We start from the raw sequence: 27,239 nt of genomic DNA, 5'->3' as shown, positions 1-27,239 counted from the left end.
GAGGACGGTTTTTTTTGTGTTGGAATGGATTTTAGACGGATCTATTGAGTGATATGTTCCCGGCTGCTGTCTTTTAAGGTCAGAAGATCTCTTAGAGCGCTCGGTACATGAAAGACCGTGACGTTGTCACTTTGATGCACTACTGCGAGATAATTTAGCTGTATCCCTTCCCAGAATCAAGCCTGGCACTGGCTTTGGTAACAAAATCCGTCACACGAAGTCACAATGCAACGCACAGTATCCAGCTCTCCCCTCCCTTGCTTGATGCGTTCCGAGCGACCGGCTATCAGTCATGCGCAACCGATGACAAGGGCGACGACGATGATGCGTATATGCAAATAAATGAACGCAAAAAAGCACGCCAAAAATCCGCTCGCATCCACATCCCACACCGATTGGGTGCGCGCCGCACTGCATAATGAGCCGAATAGTAAGATTGCGTCGAATATGGGCAAAAGCGAAGTGAAGGAATTAAATAAAGCCGGGTACGGGTCGGGTGGTACGAAGGAGTGGAGCCCCCCACCCCCAGGAGGACGACGAGAACCGGCAGCGAAAAAGTGCGCGCGAATGTTGAACTCGCCGTCATACATAAATCACATAAATGGTGTACGGTTCACATTAGAGCTGAACATTATAGCATTACGAGCGGAATGAATGCCGTGAACATGCTTAATTGGGCCCCCCGTGTTGGATTATGTGTGAGGTCCCTGCTCGGAAGGAAGGTTCGGGCGTGGAGCACATGGGGCCGCGTGCATCGAGCGGGGCGGATGAGAGATGACAGAGCGATGCAGAATGGAAAGCCACTCCTCTTCTTGGGTTGGATGAATTGGAGCGAAAATTTGGAGAAAGATTGTCGAGAGACTTGGTAAGGGACGAAGGAGCCAAAAGTTTGGGTTTGTTTTGGCATGCTTCTGCTGCATCCAGCCTCGTACAATGCGTCACAAAATAGTGATTTCATGTTGAGATTTAATATATTAATTTCTCTGGTCATATTTTGTTTGAAAAAAGTGAAACTCAGTATTGATTTGCATCCTTTTTTGCCTCAAAGAAGGACATAACTTTTTGGCAAATGTGCCTCGTCACCAAAATTTGTCATCACCTGTACCCTGCGAGAGCGACTGTTTGTTGCGGAAGGATCACACACAAACAAACACACACACAGTTCGCCTTCTATCGTCCGGCTTTAATCTCGTGCTCGTATGTTACGGCCTTCTATGATAACATATGTGGAGCATCGCTACTGCCGCTGGCAAGGCACGGCACGGTGTTGTGTTTGCGGTAGATCGAGCTCGCGATCGTGCGTTCCAGCGGGTCCTCCTCGCATGTGGTCACCGAATGCGGCCCCAAAATGAAGATATTACAGTTTGATCCGAAAAAATCAAGCAAAGCCTTGGGGCTGTTCAGTTTCTTTGCCTGCCGTTTTCAACCCACCGGGGAACGATTTGGTTGTTGGTTTTTGGGCCACATTGGAAGTTTTGTTTCTTTTTTGCTTGCTCGCAGCATTTTGATTAGTACAAGCCCATCAACCGTTGTGTCATGTGTTTTGGGGAATGTGTTTGTTTAGCATTTTTTAATCTTTTGATATGTTTTTATGGTTTATCTTTGGTTGAGATTTAGAATGATGTCTATAAACTCCACCTGCTTTCTCCTTAATTGATGTCTTATGTTAAAGATCTCATTCCAAAGTGTTGTAACAAATGTAGTGAATTCTGCAACGTTTATCCCTCAGCAGCTTTGCATTTTCCCTTTGCTGCCATTCGCACCATGTGTCCACCGGCAAGCGAACCACATCGTCTTGGGAGGTATGCATCCGTCAAACGGATTCGCCCATCGTCTGTGCTCGCTGGCCCACAGCCACACACACACAAGGCATGGCCTTCGAAGCGTCATTCATGCCTACACACCGGTTGAAGCCGAGCAGCGCGAAAGAGGGCAGAGGTGGTGTAACTGTTTGTAAAATAAATCAATTAAGCCATCGATCGTAACTGAGCCGACGATCATCTGGACGATCGGTTGGGCATGCCCAAGCGCACATACACACACTTACACACATACGCAGAGGGTAAATAAATATCGAACGCCCTGACGGACCATCGATCGGATGGACAGCTCGATTTGAATCGCGATTGTGTGGAGTTGTGCGACCCGAGGGGCCTTCTGCATCGTTCGATAAGCGATGATGCGTTTTGTCCGTTTTGCAGTGTTGCCGCTGCACGTTGGCAAACGGTGCGATGCGAGGGGCGAATCAAAGGGAGACAATGCAAAGAATACGGTCGATGATGAGATTTGACTCTTGATCAATGGGTTTTTGGGCGTCTTGTTTTTTGCTGCTGTCTGATGGAAGCTGTTTCTTCGGTGGAATCGTTTACTCAAAAATCGTCTTCATTCGGGCATTTGGGGTTGGCAGCATATACATGTACACATTGTGATGAAACCGGCGTCAATCGTTTCTCTTTTCCCGGCGGATCGGTTGAACGGTGGAACGCACGTTTTAAAGAATCGGGGTGTACATGTTGTGGTGCCCGTTGGGTTACCGAATTCATCGGCGGCTTCGTTCGTTTCGCTTCGTTCCGTACCGTGGCCGTTGTGTTTGGTCGCTTGTTTTTCCCCCCCCCCCTGTACACGCTTTTGATTGATGTACGGAGCCAAACTTTAATGTCTTAATTAGTTCGAACGCAGGGAGACGGCCACGCTGGGTGTGCTGTTCCGGGAAGACGAACGAACAGCATCCAAACATTCTTGGCGCTCTTTTGTGTAATGGATACCGGGACGGGAGCGTTTTTTTTTTGGACAGCGGCATATTGACAGCGAACTGAAATGTCATCCTGCTCGGTATGATGCACTCGCCGCATGTGCATGTGCGATCAAGTTCAGTGACCTCCATTGTGTGCGCAAATGCATGTGCGAGTGTGCGTGGTTTGTGCTAATTCATGAATCTTCCATTAGATGATTGATGAACAAGCGTCATGGTAGGTGGATTAAACCGTAGCCCGAAAAGAGACAAAAACACACACAGCTTCGTACGAAACTGTCGTCTGGGCAAAGAAAATTGATTGAAGGTGTGCGGAAATGGAATAGCTTAAGGAAACGCCAGCAGGAGAAGCAAAAAAAAGATTGCCAAACGCACGGGAAGTTTTTATTTATCGCTCCTTTCGTCGCCACACACACACACACACGCGCGGGTTGTTTGGTGATTCGCTGAAACATCAGACGCGCACGTCATCGAGAACGGCCGCCACACAATGGATCGTTTGGGAGGTGTTTGGCTGGCCGTTTGAATGGATTTTGTTAGCATATTTACAATGATGAATGGATTTCTTTGCGCTCGAAGGGTTAATTCAATGCTAATTCAAGGTTACCGCTCAATTATGCAGCCTGCCGGGGCGGCGGAGCAAGGGTTGAATTGGGGATGGTTATTTTGAAGCTGTTTAATGTCTCAATCGTAGGATGGATGTGTCGATTTCAAGAAAATGGAATTAGATACAAATTTCAAAACGTAGCGCTAATTAGAATTAAATGTTGAAGCTCGATGCTGTTTTATGAACCATAAGTCAATCATTTTCATTAATCTAATCACTTACAAATGTTCACAATTATCTCGCAACGACACGACATTCCAGCAACACGACACATCGTCGTACAAGGCAGTCATAAAACAGTGATTCTGTACATTCTGTAACCAAACATGCACACATCATTGGGTTGAAAAGTAATAGCGCTGTATGAGCTGTAAAACATTAATGCTCGTCGTTCCTGTGTCGCAGTGCTGTGCAGCTTTTATTACCCTGCTCGTCTGTCTGTACTAAAACCCATGCAGCAGGATACAGCGTTGCATAAAATGGTCATAAAATTATAGCTTTTAAATCGTCGGTCCCCTCCCGGTGAAGAGGATTTCTAGCGAGGAGTGCCACGGCACTTTAAGTGTTTATGAATCTGAGCAATGAATCATAAACACTACGAGCGTTGAATCGGAATGGTCGATCAAAGCTCGGGCGCAGTTTATGGCATGCATTAGGAAGAGACCCAACATGACGCAACAACACCTAAACGCTTTAGCTAATTGTGGCTCATGAACGTTCGAGGGAAAAACCAATTCAATCAACGTCAGCCTTATCCGAACGCAGGCCAAAATCTCAGACCGCCCAGGGGTTTCGGTCCGAAAATTGGCACCATTACCGATAACCTCAAACTAACCACGTAAGCATATGCTTCCTATCTGTATCCCTTCACAGCAGCTCGGTTCGCCTCATAAAAATGCGCCTTGTGAGAAGCGTGTGGCCACTTCAACCGATACTGCTCTTCAGATTTAGCTCTCAATTATCGATAAACAGAAAGTGAGAGTGCGAGTGTGGGTAGGAGTTGGTGTTAATTTTCTGCCACCGAAAGCAAAATAGGAGAAAAACAAACATCACCATGAACCTACCATGGATCCGGTCGTCCTTTTTGGCGTGGCGGAAGGGGGAAGTGCGTAAAAATTTAATAAAAGTAAAACACTTCGGGCCTCGGCGTGAGGGTGTGAAGTGACTGCTGACACACCAACCAGATGATTACCCCCGATGGGATCAAGGGATACTGTTGTTGGGCGTTGGATAAACCAGTCGAAGGATGAGGGTAACAACAGCCCTAATTTTTCCAAGTTGGTCCAAGTCGCCCTTCTCTTCCTAGCGTTGCCGGGGGAAAGTGAGGGCATTCCCGTTGCTATGGAGAGGAGAGCGAGAGAGCGAGAGAGGAAAATTGAAAATCATTGCCGTTTACCACGCACCGTGCGGCGTTGGGAGGGGTAGCGGGTAGAGTGTCGAAACGATTTCATGCTTTTCTTCTGCCACCGTTCAAGTTGGAATGCTTGTGCTGTAAAAAAGAGGGGTCGAAAAGAGACAGAGCACATGGAAAACTTTTCAGTGCATCTCGTTTTCGCTCGTTGCGCTTTTGTGGCGCGCGCGCTCGTGAGTGTGAAAAGCATTATGTTGTGCAAGATAAACTCAATCGATGGGATGGGTAAAGGGTCCGTTGGTGGAACTGAATGCTGAAGAAGCTATCGGAAGCAATCGTCCATTAAATGGAATCGGTACGGGCAAAACGGCGATGGGTCGAAGGAGTGCCGCTCAACGGAAAACGGATCGATTCACTTTTGGCACGAGAAGTTCATGAATTCGGTATTATATGACCGCTTTTTCCCCCCTCCATCAACGGCAACGAGCCAAAGGGGGAGCGGACAGCAGCGCATCCCTTTTGGAGGCAATTTCACACGAAGGGCACAGGACTGCTGGGCTGGATTGGACACGATTAGCCTTATCATCGGCAGCAGATCCTACCACCATTCGGTCGTAAAGCAATTTAGCTAAAAGTGTGAGTGGATTATTCAATTAAACGCTATTGGTCTGTCCGAGGGCGTCCGTATGGTGCGGACAAAGGATCATTAGAGTTGTGATTTAACCCACTCGATAAAAGAAAGCGTTGAGTGTGCTGCTGTATTGCTATTTTGAGACTGTTATCATAATTAAACGAACTCTTCTCTTGCCTCCGCACAAAACCGCAGTAGATCTATTCCATGCGCCACATCGTTTTGTGTTGGAAACATCGTTCTTTGTGTGGTTGGAATAATAAATAAATACACAATTAAATTACACACCCTCTTGTTTCGGGGTGTAGCTTTTGGGGCAGTAATTGTTTCCCACCTTGTATCCACTGCTAAGCTAGCTTGTCCAGTAGTGCTGACGTTGATGAAACTGGTAGAATGATTGGTGACTTTCGCTGTAAATTTAGAACTCTCGAGCCATTTTAGGGGGCGTAGGATGTTACTACACGCAAAATACACTCACCAAGAAGCTTAGAATTCATTCACGCCTTCCACTGACGGATGGTTGTTTGGTGTAAAATGTGATAATATCCCATTCACTCGGAACTGTCTCTAAAAATGCATCCAACATTTAGCACGAAACCCGCCTCGCCCACTTCCGGATCGTCGCTGTTTTCGCTACAGTTTGGAACGAATTTCCACGGAACGAATCGAAAATGTTGGCATTTTCCCTGGCAAAGCGTGGCGATGGCACAGAGCGGGACGGGAAGCAGCAGAACAGACACAGCGACATGAAGGATTTAATTAAATTTAACTTCATGACAGTTTGTTAAGATGTGACGTTTGAAATGAAAACCGGTGGCGATTGAATTCAGGGGGGAAAAGGACCGGAGGAAGTTTGGGCGAGGCTGCCAGCATTCGTTTCGCGCACCACGGTACCGTGGAGGAAGGTGGAAGAACATTCGGCTCGATGTTGCCGTTTTTCGCCCCGGAGGCAGGATGGACCACAAGGCGAACAAGGATTAAATGTTCAAATCTGCAATAGTGTGGCGTCTAAGCTGGCATGGCCACTAGCTTGGGATGTTGGAGGCAAAGCGTGGCAGCGAACACGGGCAGCGGAAAAACATGACAGATTCAGTTTGAAATTACATTTTATCCCAACCTCTTCACTACCTGTTTGGGTTGAGTGTTTGCGCGTAGATGTTTTGTGTGCTTTTTTTGCGCTTCTCGTAGGGATAAACTCCATTGGCGCTTTTCGGACGGATGGGCAAAGATAGGCAGAGAGGGAGCGAGAGCGCCCACTTAGAGCTTGTAGTGACATTCTCAGCACGGAAGAACAAGATCATTTCGGCTTGCAAAAAGGAGGGTGCAAAGGGAAAGGGGCGCATGTTGAGCTGCTTAAAATACAAATAATTAGTTACTAAACTATGTCTAATTAAGATTTTGACGATGTTGTTATGCTGCGGCCGTGGGGGTTTCCCTTTTCTTGTAAAAAACGATGTATGTCGGTAGTGATTTTCGCACCGTGTTTACTTCCTGGGTAAGGCCGGTGGGTTTTGGGAAGGATTTGCTTTATTATTAGCCGCACTTCTTGAGATTGGATGTCGGAACGGTTAGGTTAGGAAAATTGGTGCCAATGTTGGGATATTTTTGGCACACTACCGCGTGATACTGGTGTGAAGAAACTGGCCCGTTAATAGGAGTGAGTATGATGTTAAACGTTTGTGTTTTGTTGAATGGAATGCCGGTATTGTTTTGCGAATGAGTCCCTCGGACTGTTTGCGTTGATTGATGTTGATATGAGTTGACATGTACTGGGCATTAATTAATCCTGAGCTATTCGATGCTTTCAATTCGTTTGATTGACGCAAGAGGAACCATGGTTGTCCTATTGGAATGTAATATTAATGTCATGTTTCAATAATTTAAATTGAATACCGGCTTCAAATTATTCACAATTTACACAATCTACACGCTATGAAGACGTTTGCACGATGACGACAGTGCTTAAATGTGTTTCCGTTTCGACAACGCTACTCAGCGGGTGACATAAATTCGCTTCTTACTACGCACGCGGCCGATATTTGATACATTTAATCCGTGATTTATAAGCAAATCCACTTCCCGGGTGGAATGGCGTTTAAATCCTTTTTTCCTGTCCGAAAGTAAACCTGATCACACACAGCAACGTTACCTTTAAGTCGGACTAAAGCCACCAACTTGCTCTCGTTCGCTACCTTTATCTCCCACGTATGTGCTGTGGACCATTTGGAGCCTTGGCTGGGGTAATATGTTTTACCAAGGAGGAATGCTTGAAGGCGGTCAGGCAGCAGACAATAAGCACACAAAAAACACACTCACACCCGTGGCGAACCGTTGTGCCACTATAAATAATAACAAATCGACCAAAAATAAAGCCATTAAACTGTCAGTATGATATTTATTGCGCCGCCTACTGGCATTTGTCAGGACCTGCGATCGGACAGGGTGGATGTGAGTGTGTGTTTTTGATCATTTGCGCATGTATGATCATCGTTTCCCTTGGCACGGTTGACATTTTGTGGCAAACAGATGTTTGAGTGTGTGGGCGCGAGTCCGGAGCGAAATGTGTAATTCGCACAAATCAATCCTGCTGCAAACAATGTGCAGAGTATCCGACAGACACACAGAGCGGCTTTACTACCTCACTTAGCAGGTGCGTTGGAGTGCATGTTGCGACTTTGCTAATTAATCCTCTAAATTGGAAGAATATTGTGATTTGAAAAATAGCAAAATAAGTGAATGATTTGTTTGTTTTGCACACCTCTTTGCTGTAATACTATGCCACTCTTCCTTCCAAAACGAACAATCGTCTCATGTTTTAAAGGTGTTGGATTATTGGACCAGTGTTTCTGCACTCAGGCGTCCGAGGTTGAAAAAGGCCTTCTTAAAGCCGCCCTCGCAACGACCTTTAATGGTCGTTCGAAGTGGGATCGGGTGAGGTAGAGTGTTTCGATTCGGCACGGTTTTCTATCGATCGTTCATGCTTCACGCTGGTCGCTATCGTACAGCCCCGGCGCGGGCCACTCATAATTCATACTATTTACGATCCACCAACGCAGATTTATGCTTCGAATAAATCGATACGAAAAATCGGTCGTTTCCTGGGCCCATAAACTCCACTTCGTTGTTGTGTTGCTGTTGTGCTTTATTTATTTACCTTTTTTTCTACTCCGACCGGGCGGTTTTCGCTCACCTTTTAGGAAGGCCCCAGCAGTACGTAGCAGAGGAGGAGGTCCCAAATGGGTGGTTGTTTTTGTCCTCGTTGTTCCTACCAGAGAGCCAAACTGAAGGAAGCAGCCAGTAGGCTGCTCATAAAGACATTCCACCTGTCTCGTAAGGAATTCACCGTCGTCACGTTCCGTACCGCCACCGATCGTTATGATTGTTTATGTTGACCCCCTACGGTATGTGCGTTCCCCAACCCCTCCATCTGAGTTTGTGCATAATGGATCAGCCCCGGTAGAGAATGAATGGTTGACTTGGAACGGGAAACGCCGCTTTTCTTTGGGTGAACCAACTACCCTTTTTTACGACCAAATCGGCAGTAAATATATCAATTGGTTGTCAAACGGTGACATGCTGCCAAAACGATATGATGATGATGATGATGGTTGGCGGAGCTGGTTGAAATTGCGTGACGATTATCGATTTGTGGTCTTAAAGGCACAACAACAACAAGCTCTTGTAGAGAGAAGACTCCATAAAATGGAATCAAACGCAACAGAGTGGAGGAATTTCTTGTCTTTTTATCTAAATCAAGTTTATTGATTTTTAAGATGACAAGCTTCATTTGTTAGGAAAAAATAGCATTGTACAAAAATTGGATTCCTACTACAAAACTCCATTATTTTTACATAATTTATGCAAAGCTCCCAAAACATTGCTCAATTGATTGCTTGACTTAATACACTATAAAATGCGAAGCCAGCCTTCCAAGAGTCTCCATCACCGGAGCCTTTTTTCCTCTCCAGCCGCCTTGATAGTGTTGTAAGATGGGGCGTTGACGACGTTGTTACCCGTGTAAAATCAATAAGCAATAAATCAACACCTACGGATTGTCGCCATTTTATTTTTCATCCCATCCCAAACACGGCAAACGCGATCGAACCGGCGTGGCCGTGCTTTGGGTCGGAGCGTATTATCGAGCGTGCTTCATTTTTGGTATGGAGTTGATTTTTCTTTCGGGCCCAGAAAACAATCGATATTCCACTCACAACACACACACACACAGGCACACAGGACAGACACACTGGACGGGCTGATAAAATTCTTCACCGCACAAGACAATACCAATCAGTCTCTGAGGGGACTCGGGGAGCAGGAATGGCAGAGAAGAAGCAAGAAAAAAAGCGCGCACACTGATTCGTACGTACAACCTGTCAGTGGCGAAAGATGGAGACGAAGATTTATTGCCCGCTTTGCGCTTTGCTTCAAGATCATTGATTTTTCCAACCAATAAAGGGCGTACGTACGCTTTTTGGCCCGAGTGAATTGTATCCTCCAAAAGAGCACCAGTGAAAGTGGAGTGGTGTTTTATTTTCTTTCTCCGTGCGGTTCTATCTCACTGCCTGCAGACATGGCCGCCCTTCTTCCAGTTTTGTGCGAGATTTAAAGATGGATTGACACTTTAAAGAAAGAAAAAAAAAGCGCACCAAATAAAGAATTTGTACACAGACGTCACCGGGAATGGGCCTTTCTAGCTTTTCCAATAAACTGCCACTGGCAAGCTGCTGCCTCTGCTGAAGAGCGAATCGAATGTTGATTTATTAGCTTAGGCAACCCCTTTTTCCTCAAGGATGCTCGCTGGCTTATCATGCAGTGGATTGTGTCTGAGGACTGTTGCGAGGGCAAAAAATCATAACCCTAACCTATCTTCCGAGTGCCATCCTCTGTACTGCAGGGTGTGAATAGCTTGATAAACCCCTAGGAAACAAGTGTGTACTATCAGCCCCGTCCCAGCAAGCCGACTGTTGACACTTTATACCCGTGTAATTCAATAAAGATTAAAACACACACACACACCCGCAACAAACTCCTTTCTTCTCGGTTACCGCGGAGGAAGTGTCCTGATGACACTTTAAATCCTCTGGATCTGTTTGTTTATCCCAAACCCCTACATAAACGCCAGGGACTGGGAACACGTGTTCTACAAGAAAGATATTTGTTCCCTCGCAGTTGTGGCTGTGGTGCACCCTCGGCAGCGCGAAGTTGATGGGTTTCCTGCCTGCAAAACGGTATTTGTTGCTACTGCTGCTAACAGGTTTTTCCCCGGTTCCGAAGAAGCAGTGTCGTGTCCCCGCAGAAGAATGGCAATTTCAGAAATCGGGCTGCCGTTTCGGTTGCTAGGAGAATGATTTTTATTGGATTAATTTGAGGATTATTATTGCTTTATTACACCGAGCATACGGACGTTCGCTCTGCTTCCCGGTCTGAAGGTCACACCGTCTCGTCTCGGATGCTTTGGAGTGGATTTTCGGGTGAAAACTTTCAAGAACGCTCATCGAGTCGAACGATTCCGCCCGAGAGCTCCATTTAAAATGGGCAAGCAATTTGTGGTGAATGGGGTGTAAAAGGGCACGGCGGCATCTTTGGGACGGGGTAATATCTTTCCGCTCAATAGAGTGCGGGATTTGATGACTTCTTGGGGTGCGAAGGTTTTGGAGGGAGGCATGCAGAAAGATAATGTTTGGTTTGTGTTGGTACGCAGGAGAAGGAGAGAAGAAACGTTTAAGGACTTTAAATCCGAGGAGATTGCATACAACGCATTTTTAAAGAGTTTTGTCTAGAACATGTATAATAATAACTTATTTTTCTCTATTTCTCTTACAGGAAGAAGTAAGTACTCGATGAGCAAAGCAAGACATCTTCAACCCATTCTCAATAGTATCGTCTATCCGTAAGTATAGAACTTCCTTCCTTCTGTTCCCAACATGTCCCCGAATCGGTGTTGATTGCAGAATCAAGCCATCACCTGTGGAGAAGCTGTCAAATGGCATTAGCGAGTGGCAGTCTGTATGGCCATAAATCCGCTCACAAACACACCCAGGCACAGATCGATTACCTACCGGATCAGCACAACGATCGCGAAGCCCCTCGTCTCCTCCCATTCGCTTCGCTTGTGGTTTCGGGCGCAAGGCCACCCGATCCGACGACGGGATCAGAAACGTGTGATCCCGTTGTCACTTCCGATAAAGGCAGTCGCATTCGTACGATTGATCCTTGTGGTGTTCCCCCGCAGCTCATTTGCTTCCTCCGCAACCGTTCTCCGTTCTGGGCGAGCACCGGGCGACAAAATCCAATTTAATTAGTACATTAACACATTTATTGACGGACACGATCGCCGGTTCGATCGCCAATCGTGCGGCAGGAAGAGGGGCAACCTTAATGTGCAAAAATAAAATATCACTTTCATGTCATACATCACAAAATTGTCAACGTATCGAGTTACCAATCCGGTGCGGTCGGCCAGAGTGTAAATTTTTTGTCACCTCTCTGTCTGGGCGAGAGGAACGATTTTTTGCTGTTGGTTGTTTCCCCCCCATTTATTCCTTTTGCACCAAACGATCGATTCCCGTTTGCCGCCCGTAATTACGTGATCACGATCGTCACGGGTGCGTCACATGGGAGAAACCTGTTTTGGATGTTCTTATTGCAACTGACCTCAAGGGAAGCTCATGTTGTAAGCTTAACGGTGTTTAAGTGCATCAGATCAACAACAAAACGGTTTTGGGTTGATTTTTGACATTTTGAATATTGTTTTTTGTTGTTGTCACGCCGTAACAAAACCAGAGCAGCAGGAGCAGCAGCAACACGTCGAAATAAACCTTTTAACCTTCGGGGCTCGACCCGGGTGCGATAATTTCACAGTCGATTGCTCACCTCCAGACGGCGTGCAGTGTGCGTGCGTGTGTGTATGTGCATCCCATGTGCAATCAGCATCAGCGCACGGTGAACGATCCGTTTCAGTGACAGTGACAGTGACTTTTCACCACCAGCCACGCTGCACCAGCCTGCTCCACTTGAACCGAGGAGATGAAGAGAAAATGTCAACGTCAATAATTGCCGCTTCCTTTCGCAATTAATTTTTATCCGTTTCGTCATCGTCCGTCCGCGTACACACACGGCTGCTGCTGCTGCAGCGGGCTCTCGGGACGCAAAACGGTTGGACCACACACAGCGTGGCACTGCACCGGGAGCAGCACACCATAATATTTGGTTCCTGTTTGGTCGTGCTCGCGCTGGGTGCGTGTTGATGAAACACCATTTTTTAACCGCCACAGCACGTTTCCCTTGGGACGGGATGCTTCCCCGTCGTTGGCCCCTTTGCCCCTCTCAGTCGATCCGGTGCAATTAGTGCATTGGTCCGATCCTTGGCAGGGAGCTTTTCACGAACCAACAGTTTGGCGTTAGCAGTACGCATTTGCTTAATTACTGGTGAATGTGTCGCAGTACGTCAGCATCACGGGTTCGTGTCACGATTGGGAGTAGGGACGAGACTCTTGCCCCTTTTTCCCGGTAGCCACAGAGCACGATCGTTGTCGAGCTGCCAAGACGATGTAATTAATCCATTTTCACCGGTGCTCTTAATTTCGCATTTTTGCAAAACCCCGGTTTTCACTGTAATGGGTATGAAGAGTTTGCAAAACATTCCTCTCACACAGAGGGAGAGAGAGAGAATACCTTACAGTGGGTGTGTGCATTTTACAACGCTTCATAATTCTGCGGTACAAGTGTCATCGTGTTACGTTTGGCGATCGTCACGCAATTGACCAACGAGTTTTTTGTGGACACAAGGGACGAAAAATAGAGAAGAAAGAAAAACGCTAGAGAGCTAATTGTTATGCTCAATTTAGCCGTTGGCTGAAATGTTAATTAAAGCTAGAAGCTAGATTCACCCAGTTTTGGGTTGGGTTTTTGTGTGCCGTGCTCGTACGTCACGGATGGCCTTTCCCTTGCCGAAGGTGCGCCTCTCGACTCGTACGAATTTCGAGCAGCCGTATGAATGATTTGCGAAATTTTTGCCATCTCAACACACACACAGAGCTCGGGAAAAACATGCACATGAATGATGGTGAAACATTCCCGTACCGGTTGAAAAGATTAGACGGCACGACAGCGCTCTGTGTTTGTGTGAAGGATTTTATTTTTTGGGAGAGGAAATGAAGAATGGCATGTCACACACGGCGTGCACTGGGAGTGCATTTGAGATTTTGACATATTTAAACACGGGAGTGGAATGTTGATTTGCTGCTGCAACACTCACTGGGAAAAGATTGGGAACGATGAAGGGGAAGCTCCTAGCACAAATTGTGACACGAGTTTTGCCTATTCCCTTCGCCGTGATCGGCGGTGTAGCTCGATCGCTAATTAAATCAAATTCAACACCTCTGCCACGGCTGGTGGTCCGATCAGCCGCCATTGTGAGTGTGTGTGTGTTGTTGTTGTGCATATAAAATGGCTTAATTCGTGTGATTTGTTTGACATCTCTGTTGCGTGAGCCGTGTTGTTTTATCCATCCATCGCGTTGGTTGTTTTCCCGCCCGCAGACTCAACCTTGTCAGTTCCGAAACAGCGTTCAGCGCAATCATCGCGTGTGTAGGTGTGACGCGTGTGTTCTTTCTAAAAAGGAAAAGCCTCCCACCTGCCCACTTTTCGGGTAAAATCGGTGTTTTGCTGTAAAGGTGAGGTTTAAAACAAAAGCAACCTTATGGAGTGGTTGTCCGGAACCCCTCGTTTCTTTCCTGTACAGCCGATGATTATTTATGCCCCGATCCGAAGGGCCCTCTTCCTACGGTGCCCTGATCCCAATCACCTTACTCGACGCGATTGCGATGGCGGAACCCATTACCACATCTACCACATCTTCACGGCAGCACAACCCCGCTCAGGGAAGGAAAGTTTTGAAGGGGCTTGTGCGGTCTGGAGTGACTCTTGAGAAAATTGTTGGAGCTAAATTTGAAACTTTTGCTATTCGCTCGCTCCGCACGCTTCCGAACGACGGTTGGTCGACGGGGAGGCCTCCCACGGCAGTACAAGAAGCTCGGAATTGAGTCGGTACCGGGAGTTCGTTACCCAAAAGTAACCCGCATCCAAAACATCCCTAACAAACCATCCATTTACGAGGTTGTTAGATTTTACGGTGGAAAGATTTATGTTGCTCATTACTTCTCCGGTCCAGCTCCAGGGGTGGGAGAGAGAGATGGTGCAGGAATGCAGTACAGGGTGCGGTACGGTACGCTGGGTTCGTTTGTCGGGGGCTCACAAAGCAATTAAGCATTTAAATTTTAGCCAAATAACTCACCGGTACATGAATCAGCAGCTCGTCTACGGTCGTCCCCAAAACGTCGAACGAGTATCATTACTTTCAATTGCCACTGGAAGCAAACCGTCCGGAGCTTCTCCAAGCGGGTTGCCAGGTTGGTTGAAACTTCATTGCTTCCCTCTTTTGGGTCACTTTTGATGGGGTCAGGGGGAAAAGGAAATGCTGCTTAAAATAACTCTCCAGCTCTTCACAGCTCTGCACAAAGGAGTCGAAAAGTTGTCCCAGTGTTTTTAGGGGCGCTCTTGTGGCACGGCATGGATTGGGTTGGGGCGTCGTAAAAGTGTAGCTAATTTCTCACCCACGGCAGCATGCCAATCCAGTGAAGGCCCATTTTGAACGTCTTCAGGAGCATGGCGTTTGTGTAGCTGTCGAATTTCTAGACCTTCCTCCGAGTGCATGTCTTGAAGAGTACTTTCGAAGCGTCCTGATGGGGCCATTTCCTCCTGAAGGATACACACTGGCCCCTTTTACACGTCTATTTGTGGTTTCAATTTTGTGCCGCTTGACAGTTGCAGATGTCATTAGGTTTTTGGCAGGAAAGTTTGCTGGTAAAATTGTGCTATTTGTAACTGTTTTGTGTTGGGAATGGTTGGAAGAAGTTGCTTCGATTGCTCTATCGACATCAAGCTCACATACTGTTCTGTCTTTTTGCTGTAGCTCAAGAATGTTAGTTAAATGATTTGGATCCGGGGCGAGTTGGACGGTTTTTGGGGATGTTGCTCCTTCTATTGTTGGCTTTCGGCAGCTTTAGTCGTTCGGTCAAACACTTCAATCGATTGAGACATATTGAGCAGAGTGAAGCTTTCTGTGCAACCTACCCAACCAAACTGCTCCGTTTTCGGAGTGTGTTTTCCAACTTCTTGAGCTAGAATGACAAGCAGCACATTCTTCGGATGGCACTGCAAACGGTTGCGGCCGCTTGAAATTGAACAGTTTTCGATTTAATTAATTGTTTTAAGTTTTAATTAGAAAATTCCATCGCTCGGGCAGGGGATGATTTTTGTTGGGAAGGGAGTGGATGGTTTCATTCCCCGCTCTACGGTGGCTTGTTGGCGCCCGTCTCAGCTGATGGGCCGTGATATAAACGTTATTTCCTTTATTTGTGTACAGTGAGTTGCCCTCCGCTGCCTGACTGCCGGCAGGTCAAACAATCAATAAATTATCGATTATTTTTGCAGTGCTCGAGAAAGCTTGCAGGATGGGTGGGAGAACAGAATGGCGAATTCATTCGCTGTTTATCCTGAAATGTGGAATAATTGCAACATCACCGTTTATTAGCCAACACCGGGACGGAGAGTTTTGAAAGGCCGAGTTTAAAGGCTTAAGCCAGTTTCAGTTTCAGAGTTATGGATCGTTTTTTTGCGCTGCTTTCGCTCATACCAGATAAATAATCGACTGCATTTCACTCCGGGCAGCCTGGTAAAGAGCCGAGCTAATGAGGATCATTTCTTTCAAGGATCTTGAGCGTTAATCCGACGGCAATCTCATTTCCATCACGAGCCCACAAAATCAAACAAAATGGATGTCTTCGACCCATTCGATGGGGGGGAGGGGGAGACCTGTCGATCGCGTAAGAAGCACTTTCCGACGGGAGGTGGACACAGCGAGGATGCTGGCATACATTTTCATACATTCTTAAATGGTTCGCTGACACAAAAATGTGGGACCAATTCCAAAAGCTCGGCAGTGTTTTGGCTTGGCTGGATTCTTTTGGTGTGTTATGTGTCCCGCTTATGGATGCAACATGTGGCTCAAAGTTTGTGCCTGATTGCGAACGTGATCGCGAACGGTGGGAAGAACTGGTGCAAAGAGGGGAACGTGGGGAGAGAAGAGGTCTGTATCGCTTTGGATCCTTTCTCCCTTCACCGGTACGTGCAAAACGCTCCACAGCCGTCAGGAGCAATTACAATAAAGCGATATATAAAGAAATTCCGGTTAATGTTGCTGGGGCCGGGACCACCCACGACGGTATTGGCATCGGGCCTGTCGGGATGCTGTCCTGGTTGGCATGTATCTTGATTTTGCTCGTGGTCGTGGCACTTTATTTCGACCATTTTTTGTGCGTGTCTTTTTTGCTTCTACTGCTGCTGCTGCTGCTGCACCCAACCGATGAAGGATGAGAAGATGTGATGGAAATCGATGAGAGATGAGAGGCTTTGTGGTGTGTGAAATGATGGAAGTTGACCGAGAGAAAAAAAAACAAACCAAAGAAATGGGCTGGAATGTGGATGGGAGTTTTATTTGCGAGGAAGGAATTTGTTCGTGAGCGAAGCAAACCGTACGAGGAAGAAGCTAAATTATGAATAAGGAGTGATAATTTAACAAAATTGATTTAAAAACAGTGATAAATATTTATTGAATGTGTTCCAATTTGTCGTACTGACGCATATTTGAATTCTTGTGTCGCTTGTGCGGTCACCTTCTTTTGCTGCTGTTTTCTTCTTCCCACTTCCCAATCACCTCCCAGCACCACTCAACGATCGTGTGTGCATGAGTCACCGCGGTGAAGTGTTTGCACGGCGCTCGTACCGATCATTCTTCTAATAACCTTTCGACGTTGGGACAGTGGAAGAAAAAGCAAACATTAGCAACAGAATCGAAGAATCGGTCTATCTTCGAAAACGAAGGGGCTCAAATACAAAGAAACAACATAACCTTTTCCACCAGTCAGTACTCCGAACGCACGTCATCGACAGATCGAGATCATAAAAAGGGGGAAATGAAAACATTATGCGGTGTGTATTTTTATTCAACCTTTCCACACCACTCTGGCCATTGTTGTAGTTCGTGTTAGACTATTGAATAGACAAAAAAGAAAGGATCTAGAATGGGGGAAAGAAGTGCAAAAGTGTATTTTTTCTAACACTCTCTTGAAACGCCCCTCTCTGCGGCAGAGGGATAGATAAATAAGTAAACACAGGCGAGCGAGAGCGTTCAATCCTTTTTTCGAGTGTTTGTGAACATGATCCAGAATAGAGCGGGGAAACACGCACGCTCGAAGCCTTCTAAGCGAGTTGTGATCACATTCCTTTTCTTGTGTTGCCACAAAAATGCAACAAACCCACCAGCACAAAGGGAAGCGGCGATCCCTTCGCGTAGGTAGTGCAGTGTACCACACCTACTCTTTCAAGGCGCATCTTTGTTTAGAGGTAGAGCGCGTTTCGCGAGCGTTTGCGTAGAGGAGCGACTGTGCGAAGCGTTCCGGAAGGACGGGGCTTTTAATTGAATGAAGTAATAAAACATCGTTTATGAATTCAAAAACAATTAATTACGGTTGGTAAACTGAAACCCTACTGGTTGGGGAGGCAGCTGGAGCGGCGTGGCAAGGAACGCGATCGGTAGTAAGGAATGCTAATTGGCCGAGTTTTACGATCGGACAGCCGGCATCATTTCCCATCCAAGACCACCCACCAGGAGCGCAAGCCAGTCCAGTCGATCAGCCGTGCCTGCCTGCCTGCCTGCATAGCTGGCTGTGTTTCTATGGGCCGTTGCACAGTCGATCACACGGGACCGAGGGCCCCCGGGTACTTCTGGTGTTGAGGAAATGGGTGCGTGCGTGCGAGCGGTTCTATTTACTTTTCCTTTGCGCAATTGCGGATCATAACAAACGGAGTGGAGCAGTTTTTCCCAGCTGGCCGGCTGGCAGCTACTGCGGCCCGAACGAAATGTGGGTAAAATATTGAATGTTTGATTTATGAAGTTGCAGTAGTGGGGTAAAGTTAGTATGTTTAGATTTATTTTGTGACAAAAGCCACAGGATGGGGTATGCGGTATCGTTTAGGTCCAGCGGGATCGTGTTTTTGTCACGAAAGTTGACCGCACGCTGTTGCTAAACGGTGCACATTTCGAACACCATTTGTCGTAGAGGCCGTAAATTGTTTCCCTCGTAGTTAAAGAGTTTGTATGAATTGTGTGACATTCATTTTCCCATGACGCTTACGTGATGCTAAGCAGCCAACAGACGACAACAATGTTTGTTCCATGCCCTTTGCTTCCCCTTGTATTTACCGTTAACCGTGTCCAACATTTAATAATGATAAGCATCTTGAAGCACTCCATCTTCTCGACCTAATCTCCCATTTGAAACAAAGATCTCGCACGACAAAGTCATCGTGACGAACGCAATCAGACTGCGGATCGTTGTAAAATTATCACCTTCATGCATCGCCCGCTTTCTCCGGTACAAGGCGTTTGTCCTTTCCATTTTTTTTTAAAAAAAACTGATGCTTTTTTCTATGCCCTTGGTCAGTTGTGTGGTGGGGCTGCCGTCGACACGAAACAATGTTAGGATCAGGCTTTACTCAATCAATCGAACATCGAACTAAGTGCCCGGATCCGGGCAGCGCTCTCTCAAATCCGATGCAAACGATAGGGATTCAAGCTCATTGAAACAATATTAAACAACAGTCTTGATCCATTCACACCTTTGTTGGTGTGTTTTGTTTGTTTAGTTCGTTTTGTTGATGTAACTAGTTTTCCACATCCTTCCCTGCAGTGTTTCTCTTTCCTCTTCAACTGTGTCTGGATGTTTAAAAAGCCACCAGCAAGAGGATCACTCTTGAAGGGCAAACGAACAGACACACGGTAAGGCACGGAGCGTATGCAGCGCCGGTGGCGTCTAGCCCAAGACGAGAAGAGTAGGAGTTTTCAGATCCTTGGGAACTCTTCCCCCTTTGGGTGGAGAGCTTTCCGAGGAAAAAAAGCCCCTTTGGCACACTTCCACACATGCCCGAAGTCACGCAGCACAACACACTACCAGTATCGTCATGATGATGATGATCATCGCGATCATAAAATAATGCACGACATGATACTTGAAGGTCTTTGCGAGAACACAGCGATCGAAATCACGGTGATGAGGGTCTGGGGTGAAGCATAGAATCTCCCGTGGACCCCGTTCTTCGGATTCGTACGATGTGGCGCGATGGGTTCAAGTGGCATACGATAAACAAACAAAAATACCACAAATGGGCGAGTTATTGTTCCCGTGTACGCGCAATCCGTGTGTACCATCTGTGCGGTGAAGCTGTTGGGGAAGACATGGAAAAGGGAAGAAAAAGTGCCTCCCCGCCTCTCCGGGTGTACCATCTTGGCAGGGAAAGCAAACAACAAACGATCCATAACAACATGAGCGCAAACAACATGACGACAGGCTCATATGGATGCGTCTTTCGTCGAGGTTTTCCCTGTGACTGGCTTCGCTGTGTCAGCTTCTTTTTTTTACGACTTTTAACCCGCTTGTGCGCAAACCCGCTTAGTTTCTTCTGGCCACTCAAACTGTCTCCAGTGCCAGTGTTAGTTTTTGTGTGTTGGTATTGTGGTGTTGCTCGCAGCGCTAAAGACCTTATGGTTTGGGTTTGGGTTCGGAGTTGCGTGTGGTGTAAAAACCGTTCCCAGCTGGCGCTTGGGAAAAGCGCTGGGACAGGGGAGCACAAAAAAACCCCGAAGGTGGCCACCTTTTGGGCGCCATAGGGCACACCGGTGTGCCCGGTGTCTCGCGCGCGAGCATCTTGACGCAACACTTGAGAAAGTGCGCGGGAAAAATCTTCCCAAAACTATCCCGGTGGTCCACAGCTGCCAGCCAGACAGACGTACTTCTTTTCTTTTTTTTGGTGGGTTGGGGGGGTCAATTTCCGTTTTCCCTTTTCGCTTTCTCTCCAAGACGCACACACACACACGGAGTTCTGTACAGACGGAAAGGTTCTAATAGCCCTGTTACCCAGCCAAAGACGGAAGAGACGCTATTTGTACATCAATTATTACGCATCGCTACCGTTTGATTATTCGTTCGCATCGGTCCGTGATGAAGTGCCGCAGCGAGCGCTCCAAACGAGCCTCCTTTTATTTGATCCCTCCCAGCAGCGCCCTGCCGCTCCCTAGCACCCTACTAACGAGATCTTTCCTGTCCTCCTTTTTTCCCTCTTCTTAAAGGTCCACGGACGCGCAAACCAAAGAAAAGCCCGGCGGAAAAGAGTAGCAGCGGCCCAGCACAACAGAGTGCCTCCGCGGCGGCCCTCGCCGACGACAAGCGACCCCGGACGGCGTTCAGCGGGCCCCAGCTGGCACGATTAAAGGTAAGAGGTCTGGGGTTTTGAGGAGAGGAGAATTCACTTTTTATTTCGACCACTAAATACTTTAATTGCTGTGAAATGTAACAGTGAGGTGGAAAATGGTTGGCAGCCTTTTTTGGGAGCTTCTTCAGCAAGCAACTGGGGAGTGTTTGGGAAAGCAATTTGGTGGTCTTTTTTTTGGTTGAAGTGCTCCAGAACGAACGCTCCAGTTCTGCTGAGGTTGACTTAACGGTGATCTAAGGCTACTCGTCTTAAAAATGTGCTAAACGTTCATATTAGACTTATAATTATAATTGGAACAGAATTGTGTGGAATTTCAGTTTAACCTTGCCTTTTCCTGTTGTTTTCTTTCTCCTTCCACCACCCAGCACGAGTTTGCCGAGAATCGGTACCTTACCGAGCGCCGTCGCCAGCAGTTGAGTGCGGAGCTGGGGCTGAACGAGGCACAGATCAAGATCTGGTTCCAGAACAAGCGCGCCAAAATCAAGAAATCGTCCGGCCAGAAGAACCCACTCGCCCTCCAGCTGATGGCCCAGGGTCTGTACAATCACTCGACCGTCCCGTTGACCCGCGAGGAGGAGGAACTGCAGGAGATGCAGGCGGCAGCAGCGGCGGCAGCCGAATCGCGCACCGGATCGGCCGGCCCGGCAGCATCCGCGACGGTAGCGAATGCGTAATCTCCGTTCCACAAAAGGGATCGGACCCTGTTCGGACTGACAAAAACCCTCCTTCGTTGCATCACTTTAAACACTATTTATTAATCGTACTCGTAATCGGTCCGCGAGATGTAGGTGCATAACAGAGAGATATAGAGAGGGGAAGACGAGAACGCATGACAAACCATGGCAATATGAAGCGTAGCGCAAGCGTGCGCAAGAAGCGAAATATCTGTGATAACTAAATAATTGACTACTGTAGTGACTAGTACCATGGCAGGTAGCATGTAGGCACATCATTTGTTCGACCCTTGTGTTCCGTGCAGTGCAGTGGGCAATGTGTGTACAGATAATCTTTAGCTGCTAGTGTATGGTTCTGTTTTTTTATTATTATTTATTGTTCGTAAAGAGAAACGCAAAGGAAAAGCTGCTCCTTCTTCTCCTCAAACCTAAACCCGACCATACAAACACGCTTAGCCCTGCTGTAAATGAACTTATTAAAACCAAATCGTCCTATTATTCAGACACATAAACACTCACACAACAAGCGTTCCGAGCGATAAAACGCAAACCAAAATTAAGTCATATCTAGTTGGAAAGGAGTCCCGGTATCACGAAAGTTCAGGTAGTCAGGCCCGAAAACTTGTGTTGTTTGTGAAATTCGTCTCTTTCTATGAACTTTTACCTTATCGTGTGGAAAAGTGTAGGCCACCATCACAACCACCAGCACAATCATCCGTTGAAAGTAATCCTTTCCTTCCAGAACCGAGGCAACGCAGAAGCGAAAAGAAAGCGTTTGATTACAGCGCGTGGTTGGGTGTACAGTGCCAGGCAAACGAGAAAAGCGAGAAATTACAGGCGCTGCTGCTGCTTGGCTGGTGTGGTTTGGCAAGTTTGGAGGCAAACACCCGTAACTTGGAAGTAATAAAATATTCATAGTTCAATTAAAAGCTGTTCGAAACTGGTCCGGTTGCGTGCGTTGATGTTTGAGAACGAAAACAAACAAACAGAACATGAGAAACTGGGACATGCAAGTGAAAGAAAGTTCATGGTAAGTAAGTGATTAAAGGCATCTTTTCTACGAAATTCGAGCCTTCTGGCTTTGCATTATTGAGCGGCATTTGTTTTTCCTCAATAAAGCAATCAATCAATTGTTTTCCCATTTAGCTTGGTAAATCAAGTGAAATTCTATTGGTTGCTGGAATTGCTTCATTAAAGACCGACGTCGAATGGAGTGGAAATATTTGAGAAATTCAAACACAGTGAACTTGGGCTGCCGATAGCAATTACTTTATTAGAGGGCAACTTGACGGTGGCGGTGACTGTGTTTGGTTCTTTGCAAAAAAACATTCTAAGCCCTCCTTCGAAGCGTCACTTAACACGCAATGGTCTCGTTTGCACCGCAAGGAGGTCCCGACGCCAGGTCTCGGATCGATTTTCCCCGATAAGCTGCTGACGCGCCGGCTCATGCTGATTAAGACTCCTTGGTGACGTGAAAGTATTCCAATTCCAATTACACAGGTTTGCAGGACTAGCAGTAGTAGGTAGCTTTCGTGTCCATTTGCCATTAAAAGAACAGCCCGAGCACGGGAACGTGTAGGCGAAAACGACAATCGAACTCTTCGTCTCTCCGTCAACGGAAATGGGCACAAAATTAAGTTATGAATTTATGGTATCGAGCCCCATTGGGACGTGGACAGCAACGTTTGGGGGCACAGCTTTGGTCCGCCTTCGCCTTGGGCATGGGGTGCCATTCGGAATCCATTTTGTTTTTCACCCCCCCATTCACTCCCCCCAAATGTTGCATACAAATGAAAGCACGAATCAACAACAACGCAACGCGCTGGTGAAGAACGCGAGCACTCAACGATCTTTCTTTCCCCCTTTTTCATTCCGTTGTGGTAGTGGGAGTTGGAGCATAAATTTCGGCGGCTTGCTGAAATTTGGAACATGCCATAGCAGCCGTAATGTGTGAGGTTGAAATTTTTGGTTAACATTTCTCTCACCCCCAGCGCAACCCAGGGCAGAGAGCGTGCGTGGAAGAAAAAAGAAACCAAAAATCAGTGCGTGATTAATTATGCCCCGAAAGGCCCAACGTTACATGGAGTGCGTTTTGGCATGTTCATATTTGTGGAATGTAAAGATAAAGTGTATGAAGGTAACGTTTTATTACAGCTTGTTTGTTATGCATCTGAACGACTTTCTTTTATAGCAAAGCGGCAGCCAACGAACGAGCGCAATAACGTGCGCCTTTTTCGAGGGAATCCATTTTGCTTTTTCGTTGCTCACGATTTATGGCCGGCGTTTAGTGGGTAACGATTTCATTATACTTTTAATAGAGCCATGCTTTAACCTGGAATGCTCCTAATCGGCGGGAGGAACAATCAAAGCCTAGCATTGTACAAGGAACGAGCGGTTGAAGGTTGAATATCCTCCCCGGGGACATTAAATTTCATTGCTTCATTTTTGTGTTGCAGCAAGCAAACTACCCAATTAACCCAAAAAACTGTTTATGAGTCATTGTCTTTTCTTCTTCCATCAAAAAAAGGCACAACTCCCCGCATCATCATAACCCATCATCACGTCGATCGGTGGTGCGGATCGATTACAACGCCTCAACCAACGCTGACCAACGAAAAGGCAAAGTTCATTCCGCGCTTGACACGCTTGTAAAATCGGCTCGTCAGCTCGTCACCCATCATTTGCCTCGACGCTGGGGCCCCAGCCGAACACGAAATCAGGCACGATCGGGCAACAGATCGAGACCGCGATCCCGATGGCGGTGTGAAATCGATGTGAAACAGCACATTAAACATAACAAATGGACACTTTTCACTGCGTTTACAAGCGCATACACATGCGGCCGTGTTGGAGCTAAACGGGGCTACAATTTTAGCAACAGGGTGGGGGGGGGGGGGGACAACATAAAATCAATGATAAAATATGTTTCTGTGTGCATGCAAGTGGTGAGAAAAGAATGGGAAATGCAGTACATTGGGAGGTGCAGTGCGATCTATGATTCCACGATCGCGTAAAATGAATCATACTGGAGGTGGTGATCGAGGGGGAAATAATAAAAAGAAAAACTCCATCACAACACCAAATCACACACACACACACACACACACACACACACACACATACATCGTTCAATGGATAAATAAACATAGGTTAATGCAAAACGGTTCAACAAAACGGAATGTCTTTCATGTGTTGTGTAGCGACCTCTCCCTTTCCTTCTTTCTGTATTGAATGGGACGAGAACGAGGCACGGGGTCGTAAATGTACCATGCAAGCAAAATCGTGTAATCATTTAACAAATATATGATTCAATTGTTTAAATCATAGCGCTTAGAGGCGTTAATTTAATAACGAATTATTTATGAGGTTCGTCGCTGCGTGTATCGCTGTGAACACGAAGCGAATCTCGCCATTTTTTGTTGCCGTTTTGCATCACCCTGCTGAACAAGATGCACTCGAGCAGATAGGTTGCAGATCGCGCTGGAATGGTGTAAGTATGCGTGTGTGCAACAAATGACCCACCAGCGAGGGAGTACTCTCCCCCCCCCCCATTTCGATCTAGATACTAGACCGATTGGCTTTTGTTTGTGGTTCGTGGGCGACTGGGAGCGTCACGCGGAGAAGGAAAAAGCGTTGTGCGAAGTGTTGTTAAGTTGAATATTAATGTGATTATGTTGCGCGTGATATAGTTATATATCACCATGTAGAGAGAGAGAGAGGAAGATAGAGGATTGAAAGGCTACAACACTAGAAGGAAAGATCCTGGTACGGCACGGTCGGTACAGTTTGTGCACGATGCTGCACGAGGGTGTTGGATAATTGTTGCTGTGTTGTACCGTGCCCCCTTTTTTGCACACAAGACACGCCTGTTTGCCCGTTCGGCTCAATAGCCTAAATCCTTGTGTCAGGCTTTCTGGAGCATTTAATTGGCCGGGGACCTGGGAGCGGGCGACGAAGGGACCGGGTGTCATATTTCAACGCAGACCTTTCTTTCGCACGCCGGTCCGTGCGGTATCCGGAGCGAAAGAAATCACGAAACGAACGGTTTCCATTCTTGATCTAATTGAAAAGCGAACCATAGTCCACACAGAGAGTGTGTATACACAGAGAGTCGTCGAATCTACCCTTTGAAGTTGGCCCCGGAAAGCTGGGAGCGGCACTGCCAAGCGGCTTTTCGTTGCATAAGATTAGGATTAGGCGGTAGATCACCACCGCACACCGATCGACGTGGCGCTGGTGACGGTGGAGAATGGTGTCGTGATAAATTACTGTTTTCTAGCAACGCGAGGCTTAATAAATTCATGACTAATAATTTTATCACGCACACACCCTCTCCTGCCTGCCTTCTTCTCTTTTTGTATACCGACAGCAAGGAAGGGAAAAGGTCGGTTCGTTTTGAATAGTGAAAAGGCTCTCGGCAAAACTACACTCGGATCATAATAAATTCCTCGCATTGCGTATTACATCACTGTTTACATGCTTGAGAAATGTCGATTTGTTTATTTGAATGTAATTTATTCGCTAATGAAGCATAAGTGCTTTGAGTTGAAATTTAAAAACGTACGGCAAAATACATCATTCTATTGAACCAATAAAGCATTTCCTAATCCCCTTTATCTTACATTGCTTCCACACTGGCCCCCAACACACGCTCCCATATCTCGCTACAACAGCACTTCCAAAGCGCTCGCACGATCGCTCGCCTGTGTACGATCGTCGCCTTAAAAGCTTTTAGGTGTCACTTTGCTACCGATTACCGCGTGCTACGACGACGGACACGACCACGGCGACAAACCCGGGTCGCCAACGATAAAACGTCGCCAAACACGACGAACACGCTTGTCCACCCGTGGTCGCACGGCGGCCACCCCGGGGTGCGCCCGGTGGTCCATCACATTTACATGTTAATTAGTGATCATTTCGGGGGTTCGGTTGTTTAGACAATTTGCCACGCACGATTACCGCCAGTTCGACACAGCCATACACACTTAAACACACACACGCACACACGAACCAGAAGAGACACCGGACGCGGTCCAATGGCGATGGTGACCCTTTTCTGGTGGCCACAGCCAATTAGTCGCTGCAGCAAGGAACGACGGAAGCCGGGTTGAAGTGTGTTTGCAAAGGCCTGTGGACGCTGGCGCTGTTTTGCGAGTAAATAATTCAAGGTGGCACCGGTAGTCGTGAGGGCTCATCCCGCTTGGGGCCGAGGCCCAACCGATCCGGGCAGTCCATCCATGCGGCCAGGCGTCGACAAGTGGCCAGTGTTTGCTCTTCACTTCACACTTCACACAAGCAAAACGCAACTAATGAGTGACCGAAGGCTGTGTGTGTGTGTGGTGTGTCTTTAGGGCTTTCTGTCAGCGAAGGAAAGGCTGATTAAGGATGTAAGGAAGGTCTGTAATTCTGTTTGATTAACAGATTGATCGTTTAGGAAAACAATTGTACTGCGAGTGTGCGTTTTTGAGGATGATTTTAACCATCATTTATAAGACACATCATATGGAGAGCAAGCACCTTCGTACTTCAATTCAATCGATATGCTTATATGCCCAAACACTTCTTTAATGAAGTAATTCCTATCCTCATACAGTCAAAATAAGCAAAAAGAAACACAGATTTTATTAATAATCTACCAGCTTACCGAAGATCAGTCTATCCATCTTTAAATGCAACAGCGGCAAACGTTTCGATCGAACCGAACGGTAGAGCAAGAAGGGCGTCCCGGTTCTGTGCAACAGTTTGCACCAGAAATGCACTGAAATTTGCATTGGTCTCTCCTGAAAGGTGTTGTTCAAGTCGCTCTGCTCGCGTTCCCGTGATGGACA

At 46.9% G+C, this 27,239-nt stretch overlaps 2 protein-coding genes across 3 annotated transcripts in view; both read left to right on the top strand.

Annotated features, from left to right (window-relative positions):
- The window catches only part of LOC120956700 (ATP-dependent RNA helicase glh-2), a 376,118-nt gene that overhangs the window by 118,514 nt on the left and 230,365 nt on the right, over positions 1 to 27,239 (top strand). The gene's annotated exons all lie outside the window — the stretch shown is intronic.
- LOC120957673 (homeobox protein E60) lies at positions 343 to 22,337 on the top strand. Its single transcript, XM_049610669.1, has 4 exons — positions 343 to 499; positions 11,168 to 11,173; positions 20,556 to 20,734; positions 21,100 to 22,337. Exons 1-4 carry the CDS (start codon positions 343 to 345, stop codon positions 21,406 to 21,408), a joined length of 651 nt encoding a protein of 216 aa, XP_049466626.1. The 3' UTR covers positions 21,409 to 22,337.

The sequence above is a fragment of the Anopheles coluzzii genome, chromosome 3 (assembly GCF_943734685.1).
Source record: "Anopheles coluzzii chromosome 3, AcolN3, whole genome shotgun sequence".
Lineage (NCBI taxonomy): Eukaryota > Metazoa > Arthropoda > Insecta > Diptera > Culicidae > Anopheles > Anopheles coluzzii.
This window is presented reverse-complemented; position numbering and strand designations above follow the sequence as displayed.

Bases quoted from the DNA above. Each gene is read 5' to 3' on its own strand.
- LOC120957673 (XM_049610669.1), top strand. From the start codon at position 343: ATGAACGCAAAAAAGCACGCCAAAAATCCGCTCGCATCCACATCCCAC. The intron at 20,735-21,099 runs GTAAGAGGTCTG...TCCACCACCCAG, and splicing joins CCCAGCTGGCACGATTAAAG to CACGAGTTTGCCGAGAATCG.